General features: G+C 40.1%; 2 protein-coding genes across 3 annotated transcripts in view; one reads left to right on the forward strand and one right to left on the reverse strand.

Annotated features, from left to right (window-relative positions):
- Positions 1 to 3,131: 3,131 nt before the first annotated feature.
- AP5M1 (adaptor related protein complex 5 subunit mu 1) lies at positions 3,132 to 17,519 on the reverse strand. Of its 2 annotated transcripts, XM_074956453.1 has the most exons (10): positions 17,308 to 17,519; positions 13,580 to 13,854; positions 11,416 to 12,058; positions 9,616 to 9,843; positions 9,125 to 9,264; positions 8,125 to 8,210; positions 7,914 to 8,029; positions 7,579 to 7,675; positions 6,208 to 6,376; positions 3,132 to 5,376 (listed from the first exon to the last, which is right to left on the reverse strand). In XM_074956453.1, coding segments are annotated over exons 2-9 (1,395 nt in total). In that variant the 5' UTR covers positions 13,582 to 13,854; positions 17,308 to 17,519; the 3' UTR covers positions 3,132 to 5,376; positions 6,208 to 6,293. The 2 variants fall into 2 exon arrangements, with proteins under 2 accessions (XP_074812554.1, XP_074812553.1); XM_074956452.1 differs by lacking the exon at positions 13,580 to 13,854 and having other exon boundaries at positions 3,133 to 5,376.
- A 538-nt stretch (positions 17,520 to 18,057) lies between these two features.
- The window catches only part of EXOC5 (exocyst complex component 5), a 44,120-nt gene continuing 34,748 nt past the window's right edge, over positions 18,058 to 27,429 (forward strand). Inside the window, exon 1 of the mRNA XM_074956455.1 lies at positions 18,058 to 18,186. Coding sequence (XP_074812556.1) covers positions 18,160 to 18,186 — 27 coding nt within the window. The 5' untranslated portion in view covers positions 18,058 to 18,159. The remainder of the gene's footprint in view (positions 18,187 to 27,429) is intronic.

The following is a 27,429-nucleotide window of genomic DNA, read 5'->3' on the forward strand; positions in this document are numbered from 1 at the left end:
ATTCTCACCCTAAATGTTGTTTTAGGCAGATTGCAGAGATTCTTGAGGGCAAGCTACACCTGCTTGCAGCTTAAAACTCCAGGTATTCCTTTCACAGGCTAGAAAACTCTCTAGCCTAGGTTCAGCCCTTCTCCCCTGTGACGGTGCCCCCCATAAGGCTTTATGGAAATATGCTTATGAATATATATGACAACTGGAATATGTTCTATGCTACATATGCCACGTAACATATCTATGTAAAGGTTATGATCTACTGAATCTATTAATCCTATTTGTATGTATATATTATTTTTGTGTTTGAAGTTATGAATATTGGCCGTGTACTGGCTTGATTTCTAAATAACCTTAGTTGAGCATTTGGTCAGTTCCTGGAGAAAGGAATTCGCAAAGTTAAGTGCCCAATCAAGAAGCATTTAATGAACAATGTATCTTGGAATGCTCCAATCCACATAAGAAGTCTTCCTGGAGACATTCAAGATACCATGTGGGCAATGGCTTCTGTGTGTAAAAACCGTGAGTCATGCGTGGACATGTGACTTGCCCAGGTGAATCCAGGACTCCATCTTGGAGCTGGACTTTGCATAGGAGAGAAGAGGGGGTCTCCTCCCACAAGAGAAAGTCTATTTAAGCCAGTGGGTGACCCCTCCCTTTTGTCTTCAGCTGGCTAAAGAGAGCCTCTCCACCCCTACGAAAGAAACTGGAACAAAGGGCAATAACTACAGGGGGTGTGAGTGATTGCTGGACCCAGACTAGAAGGAGATCAGTCTGTAAAAGGAAGCTTACTGGAACAGGTGAGGTTTTGTCTGTATTCAGTTTTATTAGACATAGACTTGCAGGTTTTATTTTATTTTGGTTGGTAATTCACTTTGTTTGGTCTGTTACTACTTGGAACCACTTAAATCCTACTTTCTGTATTTAATAAAATAACTTTTTACTTATTAATTAACCCAGAGCATGTATTAATACTTGCGGGGGGGGGGAGGGCGGGGGAGAGGGCGGGGACAGCTGTACATATCTCTCTATCAGTGTTATAGAGGGCAAACAATTTATGAGTTTACCCTGTATAAGTTTTATACAGGGTAAAACGGATTTATTTAGGGTTTGGACCCCATTGGGAGTTGGGCATCTGAGTGTTAAAGGCAGGAACACTTCTGTAAGCTGCTTTCAGTTAAGCCTACAGCTGTTAAGGGACGTGGTTCAGACCTGGGTCTGGGTTTGCAGCAGGCTCAAACCAGACAGGGCACTGAAGTCCTAAGCTGACAGGGCAGGAAAGCAGGGGCAGAAGTAGTCTTGGCACATCAGGTGGCAGCTCACAGGGGGTTTCTGTGATTCAACCCGTCACATCCCCCAGTTTAGTGTTTTTTTCTTAGGCGTTTACAGCAGTAATCTTGGGCGGGGAGTCAGTGACGAACGACTCATGACGATGTCACTCCCCTGCCTTAAATAGTTTTAGCATACGGCAGGAACCCTTTGTCTCCCGGTTTGATTCCCACATCTGGTCAGTGGAAAAACACTAGTATTCTGATGGAGTCCAGTACCAGGTGACTTGGTCACATGCCTCTGTAAGGCCATAGCAGCCATGAGCGAGACTGTTCGTAACGTCCTCAGGAAGGCTTCCCGGTGGGAGATTGGCATCTTCAAAGTCCTATTGTTTTCCTTAATGGCCCTTCCCAACCAGCCATCTAGACTGATGCATTCTGTCTAGTGGGCATTCCCCAGGTGTAAACACATTTGTAATAGATGCATAGACAGTATTCCTAACCTCAGATACCCAAATACTACATGCATACAAGTAGGATAATCATATTCCGTAAATCATAACCTTTCCAATGATATCTCACATGCCTTATCTTGCACATCATAATTAGGTCATACTCGTAATATTATTATGAAGAATATGGGGCATAATGCCACAACTGCATCTTCACAAGCAGGGATGCACTAGCCTCTTCCTAAAGGCTCATTTAGGGAACAAAGAGCTGCAATCATTTCCTCCACTGTGCAGTGCCATTATGGTGCTTTAGGGCACAGGGAGTCTTGTATGTGCCCTCTGCCCCTTGCTGAATTTCATCCCAAAGGATTACAACAGTAGTGCATGGGGAAACTAGACTGTACAGTAAGTTGAAATTCAGATTCCAAGCCCAGAGGGGCTCACTGTGATCATCTAGGCGGACCTCCTGTGTAATACAGGTCATACGAATTCCCTGAATGAATACCCGTTTGAATTAGAGCATGCCTTTTAGAAGAATATCCACTCTTGATTTTAAACCTTTCCAACGACAGAGAATCCACCACAACCCTCGGTAAGTTGTTCCAAAAGTAAATTTACCCTGTTAAAATTTTGCACCTTATTTGAATTTGTCTAGCTTCAACTTCCAGCCATTGGATTTTGTTGAAGCTTTGTCTTTGAGAGTAAAGAGCCTGATTATCAGATTTCTGTTGCCCATGTATTCACTTATAAACTGTGATCGTCACCACTTAACCTAACCTTTACTGTTAACAGTTTGAGCCCCTTAATTCTCTCACTAAAAGGCATGTTTTCCAATCCTGTAACCATTCTTGTAGATCTTCTGCAAGATTGTCTCCAATTTTTCAACATCTTTCTTGAACCATGGACACTAGAACCGGACACAGTATTTCAGTAGTGGTCATACCAGAGCCAAATACAGAGATAAAATAACTTCTCTACTACTCAACATTCCCGTTTATATACTGGAGGATCACATTAGCCCTTTTGCTCAGCGTCACACTGAGAGCTCATGTTCAGCTGATTATCCACCATGACCCCCAACTCCTTTTCAGAGTCACTACTTCCCAGGATAGAGTCCTTCATCCTGTAAGTAGAGCCTACATTCTTTGTTCCTAAAAGTATGACTTTACATTTGGCCATATTAAAACACATATCGTTTGCTTGTGCCCTACTTACTAAGCGATCCAGGTCATTCTGTATCAGTGACTTGCCCTCTTCATTATTTACCACTTGTGCAAATTAGGTCTGCAAATTGTACCGGTGATGTTTTATGTTTTCTTCTGGGTCATTGATAAAAAAGTTAAACATGGGCCCAAGAACTGATCATGGCAGGACATCACTAGGAACACACCCAATCGATAAGTCCCCATTTACAATTACATTGAGACCTATCAGTTAGGCAGTTTTTAGTTCATTTAATGTGTGCCATATTGACTTTCCGTCGTTCTAATTTCTTAATCAAAATGAAGTGCAGTACAAAGTATATTACAGAAACACTATTACCTTTATTAAACAAGCTTATGTAATCAAAACAGATTAAGTTAATTCCATTATTTTGCCCTAGATTGATGTCAGGCTGATAGGCCTATACTTACCCATGTTGTCTCATTTCCTTTTTTAAAATATTGGCATAACATTAGCTTTCTTCCTCTCCTTTTGAGCTTCCCCTGTGTTCTAAGACTTATTGAAAATAAACATTAATGGTGCAGAAAGCTCCTTGGCCAGCTCTTTTAAACTCTTGGATGTAAATTATCTGGACATGCTGATTTAAAAATGTCTAGCTTTAGCAGCTGTATCTATGAGAGAGGTGCAAATATGGAATTACAAGAGTCAGGGCCCTTCCTCTCAGAAAGAGCACTCTGTATAAAAAAAGATTCTTAAAACTGCCCTTTGGTACAGAAAATATTGAGTAATTATTTGAAGTAAGTATTAAATGGATGACCTTATCTTGAAAGAGAGGCTTGGTACATTATTAAGCAACTAAAGGGACATCAACTTGATGTCTAGTTAACATCAGAACAAGTCAGAAGTAGTTGCAGGAACACCTACCCTTGAGTTTTTTGTGGGTTCACAATCACATTTTCCTGATATAAAAAAAAGTTTCTCTCGCAAGACCCACACAAATAGGGAAAACTGATAAGGAAACAGCAAACCCGGCTCGACACAACATACCATCAAATACACAAAGTAAACAAATTAAGAGAATTTTTTCTCTAACCTCTCCTGTATAGTAATCTCAGCTGTGGACATGACATTTTCAGATAGCATTTCCATTAGGTATCATGGGGGATTGTGGAGGTTATAATTAGCAGTAAAACAACAACACTGTTTCCCATTGTTCAGGCTGCAGCTATCTCGCAATCACCACACCAAAGAGGGATCTTGTGGCTATTAAACAATTTAGCTCAAACATGCTTGGTCTACCTGAGTTTGTCTTTGAGACTGACTAGTTCATAGCTGCTTTCCCACATGCGGGTCAAATTATGCTCTCAAAACATTCCATTGAAGGCCAATGAGCCACATTTTGTCAGAAGGGGACTGAGAATTAGTAGCATTATTTCCCTCATCTTCTGACTACGAAGGATTTCTCTGCTGTGTGATGTCCATGGTTTCAGGTGAGGTGGGAGAGGCTGCTAATGGCCTGAGGAGAGACATCACCTGCACTATCATCCCCCTCCAAACCTTCACTGACATCCCCACGTAATTTAATCCTGCCAATCACTTTCCCTTCTTGCATACTGAAGTCCTCCTCGCTTAGGGAGATTTGGAAGCATGGACAGGAGGCGAACCAAAAGGAGCACAGCTTCTTGTGAAGCAGCCCTGCTATCATGGTCAAGGGAGCTTCTCCTGTCACACAATTAATTCCTCAGCCCTGTTGATGCTCCAAGATACACAGGATTGTCCTGGAGATTCTTGGACATCTGTGAATTACAAAGGTGGTGCCTGCTATGAAGGGTGAACAAATCCCCTTTCCCTCTACTGGGATGGTGCAAAGCAATCCCCACAAGTTGAAATTCAGATTCATGGCCCTTCTGTAGCTTTCTTGTACATAGGGCATGATCTGCCCCCCCGCCTCCCTTTTTTTAAAAAAAAAATCTCTAACTTAATCTAAGCACAGTGTTGGTCTGTGTGTACCACAGGGTTTTGGGGGGGCAAGGGTAGGGGCCAAAACTCTAGGGAATTTATGAATGCACTATTTGTCCAGTAGTAAAAATGAATGCAGCATCTTTGTAAAATGGGTCATTTTAATTCCACCATACTATAGCTGTCCTTTAGAAGTTTGCATAGCAGTTTCAGCAGAGCTGCATGGTTCACATGAATTAATCTACTCTTTAGAACGTTTAACCAATTAGATTACTATCTCAATCTAAGCATATTTAAATTATAGCTTAAAACTTTCCTCCTTATATAAATCACTAATCTTATTTATCACACAGCATACAGTTAAACAAGAGGTACTGTAGCAGCAACCACGGTGCTCAGTTATTAGAGGCGGCATTCTTCTCTTCTTTTGTGTTACTCTCCAGGTTCCCACAGTTTTTTCCAGCAGCCTTTCACAATTTGCTCGTTTCCTGATATCTCTCTTAAAGTCTGTTTCCTGTGTTCCTCCAGATACCAGTTTTCTTCTGAAAATTAGAGGTTTATCTCTGTAAACTCATATTCCCTTTGCTTGAAGCCCAGGTTTCTAACGAAAGTGAGTTAGCGATACTTTTCAGCACATTAACAAACTTGGATAATTTTGTTTGCTATTTTTTGTAAATATTTGATGATTTGTTTTTTAAATTGTATTTGCATCTCTGTATCATCTTTGCTACTGTCTCCTATAACAATGCTATCTAAAGGTAGATTTCCAGATTATTGCTATCAATGTCATTATGTGGTTATTGTTCACAACTTTAAAAGCACGATACAATTCATTTGCCATTACTAAAATATAAATGAGCTAAAGTGATCATATGTACTTCATACAGAACCACATACAAAAATCATCTTGTCAAACAAATGGGGAAGAGCAACTATATGAAGACAAAGATTAAAATGATTCTTTGCTATTGGACTGCCCTATTAATTTAGGGTCCAGTCTGACTCCTTCACTTCATTATAGGAGTAAGATCAGGCACTTTATGTGGGCCTGTAAGTTTGTGTGTGTTGATGGACCGCTGGTGCCTGCACAGAACCACACTGAAGTTGGTGGCATTCTGCATACGAACAGGGCTCGTCCATACCAGCTTGCAGCATTGGATCTTTATTTTGTAAAAGTTAAAAACAGCGGGAAGATGTGTGTGGGGTAGAGATGGAGGGGTGGAATCAGACTTTAAAGTGTATTCTTTCAAATAGTATCTAAGACTAAAAACATTAAAGCAAACAAGATAAATTATAATTTTAATTGAAATAAATTGATACATTTTCCCCCAAAACAGGAACTTAAATACAAATATATTCATTAAAAATACTACCTTTTTTTTTTCTTCTTTACAATATATTAACATTACTTTTGATAGCGGTCTTTTTTGTTCAAATGCAAAAATTCTTCACAGGGAAATTAGAAAAATAATGTTCTGTACACTACAGGTGCTGGGGCTTTGGAATTCCAGATGTAATAATCTGAGGAAATCAATTCCCGGGCTAAAAAAGATAGACAAAATAAACATTAAATGGTGTCTTGCATTAAGATATCACTTTATTCAATTTAAGAAAATATTGATCCATTCTTACTAATTGACAGAAAAAGTGTAATACCCAAAAAGTGTAATACCCACTCTTTAAATTGTAATACCCAAATTATTATTTGAAAATTGTTTCTGAAGAGGAGATATTTAAAGTCTCAGCTTCAATTACCTCTCCTAATACATTGGTCACAAGCTTATAATTCAAACAGATGCTAACTCAAAAGCAGGCGTATGGTTTGGATTTTGTTTAGTGAATATAAACTGCGTATTCAATATATATATATATATGGCATGACAACTAACTACTGTGATGAATGGTTTGGCACCGCTTGAGTTCTCATGAGGAATTTCTGGGCTTCTGCTCAGGTACTTGGAACAAGTTACAAAATAAAGAAGCAGCAAATAAAACAGTGACTTTATTAGCCACCACTGCCTACTCACATTTAATGAGTGTCTAATATTTGCCCAACAGTGGTACTTTTTTGGTGAAGACCCAAGAACCTTAAGTGTTCAAACACATCGGAAAAAGAATGGCCCACTGTTAATTGGGGATGACAGCACTTTCCTACATCACAGATTTGCAGTGAGGATAAATATATTAAAGAATATTAAAGACTGTGAGGCACTTGGATACTTTGATAATGGGGGCCATATAAATATTTAAAATATAGAGATTACCCACTTATGCCATGTGAATATTGTTCCTCTTCTATAACCCTTTTTTATCAGGTACATGTTATAAGAGAGTCTTAAAAAACACATAAATTTAAGCTGGAGCTAGAATACAGTAGCTATTCTACCTGGAGTACCTAATTCAGTTTCCAAGTGTAGTTCATAATGGTTTATCTTGTCAAAGAGACCGCACTATTTATTGTAAGAGCGGGTGTGATATTTCTAGTTACCATGTCACTAGATCGTTACATTCTTGTCAGACTCAGTCACATCATTTGATTAAAAAGGTACTTTCAAACTTTTTTTTTTTTTTTTTAAAGAGATACATGTTTTTTGCTTTAGTGATTTTTACACTGAAATTCACTAACTTTGAAAATCATATTTAATAACAAAAATAATCTAATTTTAAAACTCAGCCAATTATTTGTACTTCACAACTCCACTTTACCGTTTCAACTAAATATTCAATAATTTTGAACAACTCACATGTACTTATTTTTGGTTTTCCTGTTGAAAAGACCTGAACAGAATGCTGATCTGCATAACATCCAGTAAGTGTGTAGTCTGGGATCCTAAAATAAAGCTACAAAAATATGGAGAAAACATGATCAGATGCATATTTTTATTCTTACTTCAGAAATGCTGGTAATCTAAATTATGCCACTCTTGGTGTGCAAAGACATAAAACTGATAGGAAGGAGCATCCTAGAGAAAATAGAGAACAAAGATACTGATTGTGTGTGATGCAAATCAATGTAGTTTCATAGCCAATTTTAGTTAATAAAAAGTGATTACTAACTCTCATAAAGACTACAACTCACTTTTACATATGCAGTACTCCCAGTGCAAATTGGATCAACTGGTTGCTCTTTGCTCATAGAACGAAAAGTCACAGTTCCAGTAAGAGAAATTTCTAATGATTTGGGAAACTTTTGTCCTAGAAACAAAAACTGCCTCAGTAAAAAATTAGATAAACAAATGTACACAAAAAATGACTCTAGAAAAAAGAACGCTGTATTTTATTCAGCTTACCTATGACCCAAACCAATAAGCTTTTCTCTCGAGATACATCTAGCTGGCCATAACTAACTTTGTACTCCAAATGAGCGACTGGACCCCTATTGTAGAAAAGGGAATAAAATGTCATTGGAACGAACAGCGGACAACTATTTATTGACAGGTATTTTATTGAATAAAGCAAGAAATGTATTAAAACGAATGCCACTATTTATGTGTGCACAGAGAAATCACACTGAACGGAACATACATGCTGTGGAAAGAAATTACAGCCAAGGGGGATCATTACTGTTTTAACGTATTAACTGCAGTAGAGCTTTTGGTGATTTTATTTCATTTATTTCCTTGACAGCATTTTACCACTGCTATGATCAATGTTTATCACCCATTTTTTCATGGTCTGTGTGTATAAAGCATCCTCACTGCATTTTCCACTTTATGCATCCGATGAAGTGAGCTGTAGCTCATGGAAGCTTATGCTCAAATAAATTGGTTAGTCTCTAAGGTGCCACAAGTACTCCTTTTCTTTTTGCGAATACAGATTAACACGGCTGCTACTCTGAAACCTATATTTGGATAAGCTGATTTTTGACAATGATTAAAAGATTTTACATTTGGGAGATCCTGGTTTAAAGCAACCTCAAGACTTACACCACCAGGTTGGTGGTGGCTAAATTTGACACAAAGAATGGTAGAAGGAAATAGGATATTCAGTGAAAGTGATCCAAGTTATCCTTTCATAGTAGCAGCATAAATCTGGTTGGAGAAAGCATCTGTCCTGACTGCTGGCATCACTGATAAAAAAAAAGGATACCAGAATCAGGATCCAGTTGAATATCCTGAGTATCTCATTTGAGTTTGAATACTTTTTAGGTGATTTCTTGACTTTCAATGACAGCAGCCTTGGACATATGCTTGAGGGGGAACAAAACCTGATATGTTGATCCATGAGAGCCCATTCTAAGAAGCCTACTAGGGAGGTGAAGAAAATTATTTAGGATTTCTTTACTCTTACCTGTTAAAGAAAGGTATACGAGCTTCACAGTACTCAAAAGCATTTTTTACACTTTCATGAAGTTTTAAATTAACTGTTAATTTTAATTGCAATTCTTCTTCCTTCAGCTGGTAAAATCCCAAAATTGGTGGTACAGGCACCTGAAAAGAGTAGACTAATTTTAGGAATAATTCAGCAATACCTTAAAGAAGTTAGTTATACTCTTTAATAATAAGTAATTTAATAGTTGATTAATTTATGTTGAAAACTATATATTTTTAACGACCCTGCAAGCCAGGCTCTTCAGGTCACTTATGCTACATAGATTTGTGGTGTGCTAGGAACAGTTCCTGGCACCTTATCTTTGCTCTACTGTGTCAGAATAAAGTTCGCTAATCCCTGAGGAAGCTCATTTAAACTCTCTCTCTCTCTCTCTCAAAAAAAAGATTTTCTCCCCCCTTCCCACCCACTTGAAAGACTGGTAAGTTATATCCATCAGGAAATGTAGTTACCTGGGAAGTATAGTAGCACAAATTGAATAAGTCAGAAGGAGGAGTGAAAGGAAGTTTGTATGGCCCGCTAAACGCAGAATCATCCATGACATCAACGCTACAGGAAGTAAGAATTGCAGAGTCAAGGGAAGTCACACAGGGATGCACCAGGATATCCTGGAGTGGAGAGCCATTGGCAGGGAGGTTCAAGCTGACAGTCACATTTGATGTAGCTCCTTCTAAATCACACTTGAACACAAAATGTCAGGAAATTACTCAATAGTATTTCTAAAATCAGAACTAGACATTTGAAAATAAAACAAAAACTAAACGATCCCACTAAAGAATTTTAAATAGGCTCGCACGTGAATGACAGATATACTTTCAAACCCATGTCTTTTCCCCAGTTTTTAACTTTCTGATATCCTAAGGAGCATTAACACAGAATCTTTTATAGAACAGTCTTTTAATTAATAAGCACTCCTTGGTAAAAAATGCAACTGAACCAAGCACATGCAGTAACATTATTAAGAATTTGATAGACATATTCAATAATGGTCTGTCCAATTAATTCAGTTATTCATACATCTGTTTAATAGATTCAAACATGCTATTAATGTCCACTGAGATACCACGTCAGCTTTCTCACAGTGATGACCTGCAGTGCTATCCACTGTCTAGTCACTTGGTGCGCCAGCTCAGCAGTGCGTGATTACACCAATACTTTCTCTTTATGGCTGGCTATCTACTCTGCAAAGTGACCCAGAAACCTGCTCCACTGAGCACAAGAATCTCTCCACCAAGATAATCCCCACCAGCACAACTGGTGGGAAATAACCCAGAGTCTTCAAGAACAGTAGACTTTGGTCAACTTCCCTATGATGAGCATGCTGCCACTTATTGCTAATAATTAAATTACCATGATGCACATTATCAGAATTTCTTTTCTCCTTATCAAACAATAGCAGCTAAAAAAATGGTTAGTTATAATAATGTCACACACTTCTCCAGCACAATTTATGATAAAGAAGAGAAACCTTAAATCATTTGATACAGCTACTGGATTCACTATTAAAGATACAAATATTAGCGTGTTTCATAAAAATATTATTGATCTACTTAACCAATATGCTTCCTCATTTTTACTAATAAAAATGAACACCTGAAACACACACACAAGCTATTTAAAACAATCATAACACTGTTTTCTTTCATAAGAATCTATGTTCTTAGATTTATCAACATTAGGAATTATAAATAGCATGTGTGGATGCATGATTTTGTTTTAATAGAAGAAAGCAAGATATAAAATTAAAAACTTTCATTTACTTGAAACCCACCAAGCAATTTTTAAAGTGCTAATGCAAAGACACTTGTAACATTCTCATTTAAGAATTTTGGTTTTGGTGATCATTACTAAACAAGACATTTATTAGATGGCTGGGGTAAACTTAGCACTGTAATTGTCATTTTTCATTCCCTGTCCTTAAATGCAAACACTTACTATTTCATTTAAAATAATAAGAACATTGTAAAATACTTTGGATATGGATGATGCTAGAAAGGAGTGTTGGTTGTATTTCCCATAAATAGCTAGTGAAAAAAATGTGTGAAGAATGCAAGAAAATAACAGTAAAGCAACATTTTTTATTCTGATTTAGCTCACTAATCTAATAAATATCCTCTGGTACACATTTAGGCATAAAAGCTATTTCGTTCGATTGCCCCATATGCCAAGGTAAAATGAACCGAAATTTTACTTTTGCTAGTCCGCTCATATGCTAAACAGGTTAGTCAGATTTGTACTAGAAATATCCTCACCTTACAAGTCACAGTTCCATAAACCTGCCACATATCTGCAACATCCGTTTTGTCATATTGCATGGACTTGACTTTTTCAGTGATACAAACATTAACCTGAGGTTTGCCTTTGTATGTGCTAATTCTCCAAATTGGTTGTTTCTGCGTGTGGTTTGTAGAAACATGAATGTTATCTAATAAGCCATTCAAGTCTGTATCTAATGGGGTGCCATATGGACAGGCCTGCATGAGCAAACTTGGAAGTTGGCCCACTTTTGCACTCATTTCAGCTTCATTCTTCTGACTGGAGTTAATGAAGACCAGCAATCCTGACAAGAGAGCGAAGGCTTGTGAGATTCCACTAATGCTAATGAGGGGTGGGCGTGGCTTCAAGAATTGCTCAACTAGGGGAAGACAAACATATATCAAACCACTCTTCTGAAAGGCAAGGACAGGCCAGAGGTCCCCTCCTCCTGTTGGAAGCGCATACACAGAAGTCTTGTTGATTCGAGAACAGCTATCTCGATATTCCACAAAGTTCTTGTCTGGATCTGTCAGCTTAAGTTCAAAAAGCAATGCTTTAAGAAAAACACTGTCCTCTGGTACGGTCACATAGCTTGCTCCATTGAAGGCTTTTGCTCGTTTTTCAACAGTGGGGTAATGCCTGTAATACAGAAGCAGAAATTCATTTGCATTACTCATCTTACCCCGCCCATAATACAAAACACACACATTTCCTAATATTGTCTGAGCTATACTTTGTCTTTTCTAATTATCCAAATGCAGAAATTCCGCTGCTGCTCTGAGAGGGAGTATTACAAAGAACTATGGAAGATGGATATAGTCAGGGTTGAGGTTCAGTCAAATATAAAAGCACAGACAGAACATTTGAAGGCCCTCATCCTGCAAATTATGTTGTGCTCATGGACCCCTATGGCACCCTAATGAAGCATGTGGGTGAATGAGTCTGCCCACCCGGAGCAACTTGCAAATCAGAGCCTAAATCACTGCTAATAATAAATAAGATTTTTAGCAACAAGTGGATTTTATTGGAAAGTTTGAGCAAAAGTACTCACCCATTTTTGAATAAAGATATGTATCTTTTCTGTTATAAAAAGATGCAGACTATTTAAAATAAAACAAGCATAAACAACTCCTGTGCAACGGAACTTTAAAAGTTGAAACTTTCCAGGAAGCTAGGTCTCATTCACTGAGGACTAGTTTCCAGACAGTTTCCAGGAAAAATGAAAAATAAGTTTTGTATTTGTACAATACAACATTTCTGCTACCTTTAGTGTTGTTATAATAATACTTATAAGACTATGGAAGAACATAAATACATAATATCAATGTTAGTTCTGCCTTGAGTGCAGGGGACTGGACTAGATGACCTCTCGAGGTCCCTTCCAGTTCTATGATTCTATGTAGTTTTGCATTGCTATTCCACCGTGGACTTCCATAATTCTGTAATTCCAAAACTGAATAGGCAAGAGCTTACATCATAAAATCTGTAGAGTGGTGATTACTTAAATTAATCTAATATTAAGGTTAGTGAGCAACCTTTACTTTAATATACAAAGGCCTTTCAATAAAAAAAGTCCATTTTTTTCAACAGGAGTTGGATTTGTGTGTGGGTAAAATTGGATTCTAAACTGTATGTACAGTATGTGTAATTTAAGACTACAGTAACTACTTTATACATCTCTTGACTGTTTAAAAAGTTATAATCTTAATGTTACATTAAAAGATTTTATATATTTTAAAATTTCTGTTTTGTATAAATGTTCTTTACATATTTGTCTCTGATTTTCTAGTGAGAGAATCTGAGAAAAATCAAGCCAGCTATTTTATGCTACACCTGGTAATTTATTCTCAAACAATATTAATTTATTTATTTGTTGGGGGGAGAAATCCCTATTTTCTTCTTAGGCTAATTTATATCTACCAGGAACAACTGAAGATTTGACTTTTTAACAGTTGACAAAAGAGGAAGAGTGTTGTCACTGGTTTACTCCCTCCCCTAATCATCCTGAAATGGATTCCTATTTGGGCCACAGCATGTTTGCTGGTGTTGCTCTCAGACCCACCTAAAAGACCCTTTTAAGCAATAGTGGAGCAAAAGTTTATATATATATATATATATATATATATATATATATATGAATTTTTAAAACAAACTATTTACATGACTCTACAGAAATTAAAAAGATAGGATGAGTCTCTCAGTCCTTTTGCACTTCATTTTATCTGTGCCTTCCATGTGTTCTGCTCCCTTTGACTCCTTGTTCCTCTGGTCATTGTTCGTTAGTTAGAGAGTTCTTCTCCCATTGGCTGGCAAACAGCTCCAGTCCCTTTTGGTTTCTCTCTTGGCAGAAGCCCTCATTGGAGGCAGCTACGCTGGCTTCTCCTGGTTGTTTTCAGCTGGCTTTTACAAGCATCTAGGCCTTTGTAGTGAAGAGCCTGGATAAGAAAGCATAACAAAAAAAGAAGCCAGAACTGTGTGATTTACACATGGACCACACGAAAAAGTTTGAGAATCATCTCTCCAAGTGGTCTCATATACATGATGAAGAGTAGGGGGCATGGCTCTGTTTCACAGCTTGAATTTTTCTCAGGACTTGTGAAACATAATTAAATAGGATGGGACCAACTTCTGCCTTGGGGATTACCTCTTGTTTTTAGCTGTTTTTTTGAAAATATGGTACGAGGAAATGCTTGGGGTGTAAAGTTTTGCATCACTAATATCCTAGTCTTCTGCCAGCACACTTCATCTGCTTGAAGTCTGTCAGCAAACCACAGTGATCTCATTCTATGCATGCAGAGGAGAGGCTTGAATTCAAAGCACTGATGGTGGTGACCATCAGATGACTATATTGCTTTATTGACTTGCTGGTCTCTTAGCCTTGTGGTTTTCCCTTCAAGGATACACTGACAATCTCATGAATTTAAAAGTTTCCACTGGTGAATCAGCTGTGGTGGTGCACCTATCTTTATAAGATAGAGTGAATGCTCTGATCTTTGCCTGGATGTGAATGTGATCAGACCAAGAGAGTGGAATGTTTGTGATGTCTCCAATGTCCTTGCTTATGCTGAACATCAGATCTAGAGTGCATCCAGCTGAGTGCATGAGTCTGGAGATGACTTTTCTGAAACCCAGGCGAGAAAGGAGACTGGATGTTAAGACATTCTTTATATTATCTATGTTGAAATTAAGGTCACTGATGATGATGAACTTGGGTATTCCAACACAACTATGCGCAACAGGTTTATTAGTTCCCCTAGAAAACTGACAGGATCTTTGTCTGGACATCACTAGAAGTCTAAGGTGCTCTTTGTCCTCTTCCATGTAGTTCACTGAGAAACATTAAAGTGTTTTTGTGGAAAGCAGTATAGTCTACTGAATAGGGCACTGGACTAGGATTCAGGAAACCTGAGTTCTATTTCCTGGCTCTTCACTTATCTCTGTTTACTCTCTCACCATTTATCCAGCTTGTCTGTTTAGACTGTAAGGTTTTCAGGGCAGGGACTGTTTCTTACTATGCGTTTGTAAAACAGAGCCCCAATCTTGGCTGAGACCTCTAAATACTACTCTAATACATATAAGAGGAGTAATTTCTAGGGTAGAGCAGTCTTCATCTGAGGTTGGAGGTGAGACTACTTTCTTTTTGTCTTGTTCTGGATTCTCTCTTGATTGTGTTGAATTGAGAATAAGATTGCAGTCCTCCACTTTTACCCCTTCTTCAGGCCCCACAATTTTTTCCTGTCTCAAATATATCCAGGTTCCCTTCTCTCATTCTCTAGAGAACAACAATCCTCTAGAATCATACAGATTACTCTCAAACAGGCAGGAGACTTCCCACGAAAACACAACTGGCTTTTCTGGTCAGAAGCCTTTCTGCTCTGTGCTTTCAGTTCTAAAGGATTAAGAGTCCTAAATAAATAAATTCTTCCTGGAAAATGCCCGTTTAGTGCCCAAAGAACTCTCTCTATATGAAGGTTACAATCAACTTGGGCAAAAATCACACTTCTGGCCGAAAATACTTTACCTACTCTCCAGTTACAAACAGAAGAGTACTAAAACTCAAAAGAAGTTAACAATGTTTTTCTACATTTTCAGTTGTTTCTGTTGATCATTTGACAACATTTTGTACAGTCACCTTCATGGTTTTCTGTGTGCCACCAGATACTGTAGTTGGTTTTTCTCTTAATGAAAAGACCCTCATTAACATCAGAGGAACAGAAAAAACACCACCACTAACATTTGTTAAAAAGGAATTTAAATAGTATGGGTTATTTTACTGCTCTCTCAGATATTGGAAATTTTAAAAATTATTTTCTAAAATTAAAAAGACACTGTCAACTTGAAGTACAATATTAATGAAAAAGGATTTAATTGGCATCATGCAGTTTAAACCCAATATGGAGATTAGTTTTGTTTATTTTGCAGAAGGAGTCGAAACGTTCCATATATCATCATTCAAGCTGCTATGAAAATACTGATGTTCTTACATTGCAAATTGGTAATTTTTTTGGTAAGAGTTACTATTCAAAAATAAAGCAAATGCTATAAAATTATAACAAAAGAATAAATAAGCAATCACAGCCCAGAAATATCAAATATATTTTCACTATATACCAAAATCTTACTGACAAAACTGTATCCAACCACATCACTGTATTTCCATTATATTTCATCTAGTTATTCACTTTTTAGCCCCGTCCTCATACTTACCAAGCTTTACTATGGCACTTGATCAGTCATGTAAGTTGTTTAATGCTTTGTATACTCTTCTGCAATTAATATTAGTCTTTAAATAATGCAAAGAGCCCAACATAAACAAAAATTTGGATCTCAGTTTCTCACTCTATTGTGCCGAATAGTGGGTAATGTTATGCATATGTACTGAATTACCAAGCTTCAGGTTAAGGATGGAGTGGGAGTCTCAGTTTAGCACTACATTGCTTTTGTCCGTTCAAATCAGCCCCATATAATTTGAGCAGTTATTTGAGTTTCCATACGCTTCTGAAAAAAGTACCAGCTTTCTCCCCAAATGAAAATAGATTTTTCTAAAAAATAAATCCTTATCCCTGTTCCTAGTAGCATTTGACATTTAAAAAAATTATTTCATTTTGTTATAATCCATGGACCCAGCCCTGCAACAAGCACTGCATAGGCAGACCAGCATGGCGCTCCAGTGAAATCAGTGAGGCTCTGGGAAAGCACAAGGGTCCAGCCTGCACATATTAGATTGTAGAACTAGGACCTAAATGACCTTTCAGCATTTCTCTCTTCCTTAAGTGCGGATGGATTTGAAGGGCAGTGCATATATGTTACAGTTATTCTCTAGGGAGGATGGAGGATTTTGCTGTGTGAAGACAAGCCCACTGAAACACTAGAATATGTTAGAACTTAACCCTGCGGAGTCATGATAAATAATGCAAAGTCCTATCTAACATTGTAATCAGTGTAAACTGAGCCAAATCACATTTACTATTGAGCCACTGGTCATGGGCATCCCTATTAAGGCCATGATCAGTACACAGGACATTAAACACTATTTGTCCCTGTCTATGCTAACTGCAAAGTCATGTTCAACATTGCGACAGTTAATGTGCCTCTTCTAGGTCACGTAGGAACATGACCTGATTTTCTGATGAAGCAAAGCTCACTGAGAGATATTTACTAGCCCTGTCAAGGTTCCCTGACACAATGAGATTCACAATGATTAAAGTTATTGGGTCTATCATAATCTGAGAGTAGCAATTTTAGTAAAACAGTATTTACACAAAATCACTCGATGACCTGGCTTGATTTTAATTTTTTGTTTTGTTTTGCCAGGTCTGCACGAGCCACACTTTAAGCAGTGGAGACTCAGATTAACACAGACTCAGCCAGGTGGTAGGCAGTGTTACCTGGAGAACAGCACGGCTCCACAGGCCCCTTGCTCGTAGCTGATGAGCCACAGTCCCCTCAGGGCCATCACAGACAGCGAGCTGACCAGGACCACTGCACTTCAGTTCACCATGATGGGCAGTTACCTGAGGTGCCCAGCATCCCAGGCCTACTGGCTGCCCAGGGCATTATTTAACAGTGAAATTCCTGCCTGTTCCCCCTAACAAGTCCCCGTCCCCCCAGCCCCTCCTTCCTCAGCAACAGGCACCCCCACAAGCCACCCAGGGGAAAGCCCCTTTGCTGGAAAATGCCCCCCCCAAAGCAGAAGCTTCCCCCCCCCAATCTCTGTCCCCTCCCCACCCAGACCAGGAACACCCTCTTCCTCTGCCCCCCAGTAAGAGCCTACGGACCCAAACCGGGAGCTCTTCCCCTGGCCTCTGCCAAGCCCCAGCCCCCCAAGTCAGAGCAGGCACCTGCCCAGCCCCCCAAAACAGAGCCGCCCCCGCCCCAAGACGGAGCAGGCCCCTTCCCCTGGCCTCTGCCCAACCGCAGCCCCCCAAGCCAGAGCAGGCCCCGGGGCACCCCCACCCCACTGCCGCTCTCTGCCCGGCGGAAGGACCGACTGAGGCGCCGCCCGGCGATGGCGGACCGCAAATCGGGGGGCGGGACGTTCCCGCCCTTCCGGGCCGGGCGCTGCGCACCGCGCGGGCTGCGGCTCCTCTGCGCAGGCCAGGCCCGTTTCCGGCGGGCGGGGGCGGTGCCGCGGCGCGGGCCTGTCAGGGGCACAATGGGCGGCGGCGGCGGCGGCGGGGCGTGAGGGGCTCGGTGAGGCGGAGCTCGGGGCTGCGGCCGCTACAGACACAAACACAGACATGGCCGCCACTGCCGAGCTCTTCGAGGTGGGTCGGGGCGGCCCTGGGTGAGGGGCGGGGGGGTTCTCTGGGGCCTAGGGCTGGAGGGGCAGTGGGGCCGGGGAAGGAGGGTGTCCTCTGGGGCCGGGAGTGGGGGATGTCCTCTGGGGCTGCAGGGGGAGTGGGGCTGGGGGTCTTCTGGGGCCGGGAAGGGGGGTCGGGCTGGGGGTCCGCTGGGGCTGGGGGTTTAGGTCCTGGGGATGATGTGAGGCTCAACAGGTTGGCAGGCAGCGGTGGGGGAGGTCACGCTGAGGTCCGTTTGGTGTCTGATCTGAGGTGAAGCAGAGGGCACAGTGGGTGGGATTGCCTCTCCCCCAATTAGTATTCCCTCCCCTGGGGCTCAGCCCCACGGGCGGCGGGCGCTAGAATAGATGGGTGCCGCAGCCCTCAGGAGAGGAGTGGTGGCGAAAGCCGAGACACCTGAGTCCCTGGGGGCTGGTTTCCTTCTGTGCTCGTCCCTGGCGTAGCTGGTTGCTGGAGAAACGGAGATGTCCAGTGTTGTGAGCTCAGCCTAAACTCAGTTCTGTCTTGGCTGTCAAAAATAAATTCTCCTGTCCCACTCTAAACAGCATGCAGCTTTCAACTTCATACACAGGTGATGGAACGGGAAACAACATAGAAATGAAAGCAGACCTTGAGAAGGGGTTGCTGTGCTGGGAAAAGAATAGATATAAAAGGATGGGGAAATGGATAGAAAGGAAAAATAGTGGTGGCTGTGTTGGGTTCGGTGCAGTGAGGGCCCCAACAAAGAAATTCCTGTTGTGTCTTCTTTTATACTTGGATTGTAAACTCTTTGGGGCCAGGCATTGACTCTTTGCTATTTGTTTGTATAACACTTAGTACTGGGGTCCAAGACTAGCGCTTCTAGGTGCTATAAATAATATAACTTTTTCATGGTATGAGGACCGTTGTAGTAGCGATATTGTTCTTATGACCATCTCCATTTGACATTGCATGGAGGCAAGTCAGCATCAAGTACCCAGCACTTGCTTCACACATCACCTGGAAATGTTCCGTGGACCAATTTGGGAACATTTGCATTAACCCTGGCCCTGGGAATAGTTATTCTGCTACTGTATTTGAGTCAGATACATTGTGAATCATATTTATGACTGATCCATGTTATAACACTTTTTTCTGGCTTGTATCAAAAGAAAAACACAATGTTGAAACACTGTGTTATAACTACATTAAGGAGCCATATATTTGCACCCTTTAGTTTATAATTGTGTCTGGAAAAATACGTTTGCCCCTCAGCCTGAAGACAACATTAATTTAGTTAAAGTTAGGAATAATTAAAAAAGGGATAGAAAATAAGATGGAGAATTCTTATTGCCCTTATATAAATCCATGGTACGCCCACATCTTGAATACTGCATACAGATGTGGTCTCCTCATCTCAAAAAAAGATATACTGGCATTAGAAAAGGTTCAGAGAAGGGCAACTAAAATGATTAGGGGTTTGGAACGGGTCCCATATGAGGAAAGATTAGAGAGACTAGGATTTTTCAATTTGGAAAAGTGGAGACTAAGGGGGGATATGACAGAGGTATATAAAATAATGAGTGGTGTGGAGAAAGTGAATAAGGAAGAGTATTTACTTGTTCCCATAATATGAGAACTAGGGGCCACCAAATGAAATTAATGAGGTAATGTCTTTTATTGGACCAACTTCTATTGGTGAGAGAGACAAGCTTTCGAGCAACAAAGCACTCCTCTTCACGTGTGGGGAAGGTACTCAGAGTGTCACAGCTAAATACAAGGTGGAGCAGATTGTTTAGTATAAGCAGCTAACACATATTGTCAGAGACCATTCAAGGGGAAATGGCCTGTTAATACGCCTACAATCATAGGACAAAAAAGGGGTGGTTAGATTATTGTAATAAGCCATAAATCCAGTGTCTTTAATGGGTTCATGATTTTTAGTATCTTGCAAAGTTAAGCTCCCAGGCTCATCTTTTGAAGGTGTTGTGTAGGTTTTCTTTGAGGATGAGGACTGAGAGGTCAGCTATGGAGTGATGGTTTTGTGAAAAGTGTTCACCCATGGGTGACTTATTTATCTTTTATCATTTTTCTGTGCGAGTTCATTTGAGAGTGTAGTTATTGTCTGGTTTCACCCACATAGTTGTTATCGAGACATTTAGTGCACTGGATGAACTACTCCACATGTTGTGATAGACATCTTGAAAGATGTCTTGTGGGGGGTATTGATCATCATAGCAATGGAGATATGTTTTCAGGTTTTGCATCTGTTCTGGCAGGGTCTGGTGCTGCTTTGAGTTGGTCCTGTGGGGAGGTTGCTTCTGATGATGAGCTTGGAGAGGTTGAGGGGTTGTTTGAAGGCCAGAAGAGTGGGTTGGAGAAAATTTCTTTCAAGATGTGGTCCCCACTGAGTATAGGTTGTAACTGTTTAATGATACCCCATATGGGTTGCAGTGTGAGGTGTAGGTGACAACTAGGTGTGTGCAGTTGGAGTGGTTCTCTGTAGGTCATCTGTCCAGAAGATGAAAATATCATTGATGTATCTCAGGCATATCATTGCTTTTGTGGTATATTTGGCCACAAATTCTTCCTCAAAGTGGTCCATGAAGAGGATGGCATATTGGGGAGCCATCCTAGTATCCATGGCTGTTCCCATGGTTTGGTCGAAGTGTCGTTGAACGTAAAATTGTTATGGGTGAGGATGAAATGGATGAGTTTGGTGGTGTGTTTGGAGTGGTTATCTGAGTGTTGTCCATTGTCTTGTAGATATTTGAGGCAGGCAGCAATGCCGTCATTATGAAGGGGAATGGTGTGTAGGGAGGTGACATCCATGGTGCAAGGACGATGATTTGAGGGAAATTATGAATGTTGTGGAGTTTCTGGAGGAAGTCAGTTGTGTCTTGGAGGAAGCTGGCCCTTTGTGTGGTGAGTAGTTTGAGGATGGTTTCTGAGTCCCGATCATCTGCCAATAAGTGCCATCACCAGGTAAGATGGATCTGCCTAAGTTCCCTTGTTTGTGTATCTTGGGAAGCATGTGGAGGGTCCCTCGGGTGGCTTCATGGGAAATGAAGTTGTAGAGTTTCTCTTGGAGTTGAAGGACTTGGTGATATCCTTAAGTTCCTGTGTGAATTGTGGTATGGGGTGTTCTTTGACTTCTTTATAGTAGGTGGTGTCAGAGAGTTGTTGTTTTGTCTTGTTAACGTAGTCATCATGGTTGAGAACTGACATGTCTCTCCTTTGTCTCCTGGTTTGATCACTGATGATTTCAGGGACTGTGTAGCTGTCCTCTCAGCGGTAGAGAGATTGTGGTGGATGTAAAGTTTACGGATTTCACAGTCAATTTTCCTAAAGCAATCAATGTAATGATAAAGTGTGTGATTTCATCACTGTGGGGTATCCAGTCAGATGATTCTTTTTTATGCCTGTTGGTGAAGATGTTAGTTGTGGGTTGTCTCTTCGTTGTGAAATAATTCGTTGAGGATGGGTCTGCAAAAGAATTCTTCTAATTCTCCATGTTAGTATGGTATCAGTTTCTATGGTGCGGCAGAAGTTCAGCTCCTTGGAGACTAAAGATAATTCAGCTCGGGTTAGGGGTGGTCTTGACAAATGATGATGATGGGGTGTTGGGGTTCTGTGGGGTTGTGGAGTTGTTCTAGTTGGTTTTGCTTTTTGTTTTGGTGTTGGATGGCTGTCATCAGGTTTTTTGATAGGTGTTTTTTTTTGCATAATCCCCAGGTAGTTGTCCTGTTGTTGTTCTTTTCCTTCCAGTGTATGGGAGTATGTGATCATTTCTTGTTTGAGGTCGTCTCTTCTGGAGTATGTAAGGTACAAGAGATGGTTCCTCAGTTTTTCTGAAGTCCTGCTGCAGAGCTGTTCAGTGTATTTGGAGTTGTATGTAGTGGTCAGAGTGTTATTGATAATGTTTTGTTTCTTGCATTTGCCCAGGAAGTAGATGTTACTGTTAAGTTTTGCTTCCTTTTTCTTTGTGTTGTGGAATTTCCATTTCAGATGGCAAAATTTGGTATCTATCATGTACCAGAATTTGATATCTATATAGCAGCCATGTTGAAATTGTAGTGTGTAGATGAAGCCTTACCCTAGATACCAGGTTTGAAACATTGTTCCCTAATACAGCTATATGGTCTATTTTTCTGTCCACTTAAGCAAATAAGAAGTTGTAATAGCTTTTTAAATGACTGTTAGTCAATAAGCTGCTTGTGGGAACCCTCCTACTAGTGTTTGAATTTGAAAAGTGATGCATCTTATGGTGGTAATTGGGTTGAACATAGATAGAGGAAGATGTGTTACTGCCACATTTGGGCAGACTATGTTTGAGAGCTATTTTCAACCTGATTATGTGCACTGGTGTGGACAGGGATTTAGTGAAAATTGATGAGCCGGAGGGGACGTGAAGGATCGATCTGTTTACTGAGCCAAAATAGAGTTCAGTCATGATTATGGCTGAGCTGGATTTTAACATGGTTTGATCCAGTTTGGTTCCATTTGCCCAGGCCAGACCAAGCCACATTATTGCCCAATTCAACCACAGTTGTCATTAAATTTGGTTGTTTTGGCCATATAGATATGGTCCCATATATTGCTTTGGTGCTAGAGGGAGGTTCAAAGCTGCACAGAAAATGCCTGTTAGAGTTCATCTGATGATATCACTTTAATGGATTGGGTGCTTAGAAATGACATTTACAGTAAATGTTGTTGTTTTCTGCAACTGTGGAAAGGAAATATAAAATGCTTACTCAGCCATCAGATTGCTCTAGATACTTTTATTGCACAGCTGTTTGAGCTTTTATGTAATACTTTCCACTATTCTAATTCTTGCCAAAAGAGAAGCAGCAACAGATAATTCAGTACTAGTATTCTTTTTGTTGTTGATGATTAAAAGCTATGTTATTTTGTTTGCTTGTTTTTAAAGAGGCAGAAAGATTGGACAGTGATGCTTTTTGAGCATAAGCTACAGCTCACTAACTTCTAAAATTACTATAACTGAAAGATTGGCGGGAAAATCTATTTTCTAAGTTTACTTTATGCATTGATCAATACTTTGTATTTCCCTTGTGTGTGTGTGTAACTTTCACACAACAATGGGGAGAAGAAAATGTGAATGTAAAATTACCAAAGTTGGCCAGGAGGTAAAAGGACTTGTCTGCTACATTAATGTAGTTTTAACTTATGTTAAAAATTTGATTAGATATCAAGTTGCTTTCCCTTGAAAATATTACTCCGAAGAACCAAAAAACACCCACACATACCATATTGAATGATTTCAAATTCAGTACTGTTTGTGGGCTTGAGTCATATTATACATTATGTACTGATGTGCATTTTAGTCCCTGCAATATTCTCAAATGTAAAATGTACTGAAACCTCTCTCTCTCTCAATGAAATCTGAGTGTTTACCTTGTATTCTTATGTGTCAGGTCACATGGAAAAAACTTTTATCTAAAACTGTTTGTGTGTTTAGATTGTAAGATCCATGGTATAGGAACTGCCTTGTGCAGTGCTGAGCACAGTCAATGCTTAACAAATAGTTGAAGAATTTGACACACAAAATCACAAGAAGACATTTCTATTCACATTACTTTAGGCTTTTTTAAAATAGTTTTTGTAAAATAAAGTAAGTTTGCAAGCTAATGAATCTTCAGGGAAAAATTATTTGAAACACACTTACTTGAGGGGAAGGAGAAACCTAGAAAGCAGTAACGCTGAAAGATTGTAGAAGTAATAGAGGTTAGCACATTAGACAAACTGGCTTTTTTTTTTTTGGTAGCCGCCACATCTTACAATGTGATTTTTTTTTTTTTTTTTTTTTTTGGATGCATATGCAAAGATGTCACGTCAAGAAAACAGGAGGTAACAGTTCTTCTCTGTGTGGCTGTGGTATGAATCACCTAGAATATTGTACTCAGTTTGGAACACCACATCACTGAATGAGGTAGCTGCAACTGGACTGCAAGCTGTTTGGGAAAGGACTTCTTACCTATATTGGAGGTGCCTAGCACATCTTTACAGAAAAACCTCAGGGAAGAGTCACAAAATGGCTAAGAAGCTGAAGAGATTGACTTATGAAGAAAAAATTAAAAACTATGAATAAAGATGGAAACATCTTCACAAATATTTGGATAATAAAGATCAGGGAAGAGGAGTTAAATTTAGTATAATACACAGGATTTTAATTTAGAGCTAATGGGATGAATCTGAAAAAGCGAAGACAGTCTGCATATCAGTAAAAACTTTGACACTGAGATGTACTAGTTTGTTGAGAAGTCTTTCTAGAGATGTGGTGAAATCCCAGTTACTTTTGGAATTTTATAACCAGACTTGACAAAGCACTCAAACTTACTTACACAGAGTACAACAACAGAAAGGGCTACTTTTCTGCTATGGGGACACTGACATCAATGTTGACTGATCAGGGAAACTGCATGATACTCGCATCTTTAAGAATGCAGGACTGTTCAGAAAGCTACAGGCAGGGATTTTCTTTACTGACTGGTGGATTACCATTAGCTATGATTGAAATGCCATTAGTGATGTTTGGGGACCAGCCTGCTCCTTGTTCCCCAGGCTCATGAAGCCATATACAGGCCAACTTGACAGTACCAAGGAAAGATTCCACTACCAACTGAGTGGATGAAGAATGACAACTGAATGTGCTTTTGTAGATTGAAGGAATGCTGGTGTCCTTGACTCACAAGATTGGATCTCAGTGAGAAAAACATCCCCATGGTTGTAGCTGCCTGCTATGTACTGCATAATACTTGTGAAGCAAAGGGTGAAAACTTTTAGCCATGGCAGATGGTAGAGATGGAGCTGCTATTTGCTGAGCTTGAACAGCCAGACACAAGGGCTATTAAAAGAGTTCAACATGGAGTTATACAGCTCGGGCTTTGAACGAGCACTTTAACAGTGAGCAACAGTAATGCACTGTGGTGTACTGTGGTTTTTGGGGCCTGTTAGGAGCTGTTTGGTGCTTGATGTATATCTATGAATATTACACTGTCAATGCACCTATTAATTTTGTGGTGCTTGTTGTACATGCCTCCAGCTTCCATCCAGGACACACCACATGATCCATTGTCTCCAGCCAAGCTCTAAGATACAACCGCATTTGCTCCAATCCCTCAGACAGAGACAAACACCTACAAGATCTCTATCAAGCATTCTTAAAACTACAATACCCACCTGGTGAAGTGAAAAAACAGATTGACAGAGCCAGAAGAGTACCCAGAAGTCACCTACTATGGGACAGGCCCAACAAAGAAAATAACAGAACGCCACTAGCTGTCACCTTCAGCCCCCAACTAAAACCTCTCCAGCGCATCATCAAGGATCTACAACCTATCCTGAAGGACGACCCATCACTCTCACAGATCTTGGGAGACAGACCAGTCCTCACTTACAGACAGCCCCTCAACCTCAAGCAAATACTTTCCAGCAACCACACAACAAAAACACCAACCCAGGAACCTATCCTTGCAACAAAGCCTGATGCCAACTCTGTCCACGTATTCATTCAAGTGACACCATCATAGGACCTAATCACAGCCCACGCCATCAGGGGCTCGTTCACCTGCACATCTACCAATGTGATCTATGCCATCATGTGCCAGCAATGCCCCTCTGCCATGTACATTGGCAAAACCGGACCGTCTCTATTCAAAAGAATAAACGGACACAAATCTGACATCAGGAATCGTAACATTCAAAAACCGGTAGGAGAACACTTCAACCTCTCTGGCCACTCAATGAAAGATTTAAGGGTGTCAATTTTGCAACAGAAAAGCTTCAAAAACAGACTCCAACGAGAAACTGCTGAGCTTGAATTAATGTGCAGACTAGATACCATTAACTTGGGTTTGACTAGAGACTGGGAGTGGCTGGGTCATTACACACATTGAATCTATTTCCCTAAGTTAAGTATCCTCACACCTTCTTGTCAACTGTCTAAATGGGCCATCTTGATTATCACTACAAAAGTTTTTTTTCTCCTGCTGATAATCGCTCATCTTAACTAATTAGCCTCTCACAGGTTGTATGGCAACTTCCAACTTATGTGTGTATATGTATCTTCTTACTATATGTTCCAGTCTATGCATCTGATGAAGTGGGCTGTAGCCCAAGAAAGCCTATGCTCTAATAAATTTGTTAGTCTCTAAGGTGCCACAAGCACTCCTGTTCTTTTTGTTGTACAATTATGTTTATTATGCTGTTTTTTGTCACTGATCCTATGAGTTGTCACACTGTACAGTAACAAGTAAGTTGGTGTTTTCAATACCACTAGGCATTCTGCAGCATATGTTGGGAACTAATAAAGATGAATTATTTTCCAAACAATAGGATTTTACTAACCAATACAGTGCAAAAAAAATTCTGTGCAAATTAAAATCAAATATGTTAAAAACTTAGGAACAGAGTTTAAGAAGGGGAAAGAATGTTCATATCCATTTTAGCTGCACATACAACAACCAGGGCGCTCTCACGTCAGTGTATGTGAAGCTGTGGTTGTCCTTAATGTCCCTTGGTGTGGAGTGGTAGGGGTAGGGATGCAGCCTCTGATGCCATGTGGAATGTTGAGGGGAGTGTAGGGAGGTGCTATAATGGAGTTCTCCGGGTACTGCAGGTGGAGGTGAGCCCATGATTGTTGAACCACAAGAGTTTGCAGTTGTGTTTGCTGCTGGAGAAGCCCCACTGTGTCCTGGTGCATCTACCTATCTTTTCCTACTGTGACTCCTGAACCTTTTTTACTGTCCTCTCTTTCCTTTTCCCTACAGTCTGCATTATTTACCCCAGGTCCTCTGCTCGTGGTGTGATGCAGCACCGGCTTGCAGAATCTCACTGAATTTGTCATCCCAAGTCCTCTTCTTTCTCCTTCTTATCTCTTCTCAGGCACTCTGTGGGTGTGGAGGCCGAACCCTCAAGACTGCTACGATAGCAGCTACAAATAAACACACCCATTGTCAGTTACCATCGTCAATGGAAAGCGAAAGTTAAGATTCAGAACTCCCTTCCCTTGTTGCGCTAAAGTTTTAAGCAAGTTTTATGCTCACTGACACTTCTGCTTCAGAATGCTTGTGCACGGTGCCACTTTATGGTTGCCAACTCTCCACTATTGGCCTGGAGTCTCCAGGAATTAAAGATTAATCTTTAAAGATTATGTTGTGATTAAATCTCCAGGAATATGTCCAACCAAAATTGGCAATCCTATGCTACTCGCAGCACCAGCCATGGTGA

The sequence above is a fragment of the Natator depressus genome, chromosome 6 (assembly GCF_965152275.1).
Source record: "Natator depressus isolate rNatDep1 chromosome 6, rNatDep2.hap1, whole genome shotgun sequence".
In the NCBI taxonomy this organism is placed as follows: domain Eukaryota; kingdom Metazoa; phylum Chordata; order Testudines; family Cheloniidae; genus Natator; species Natator depressus.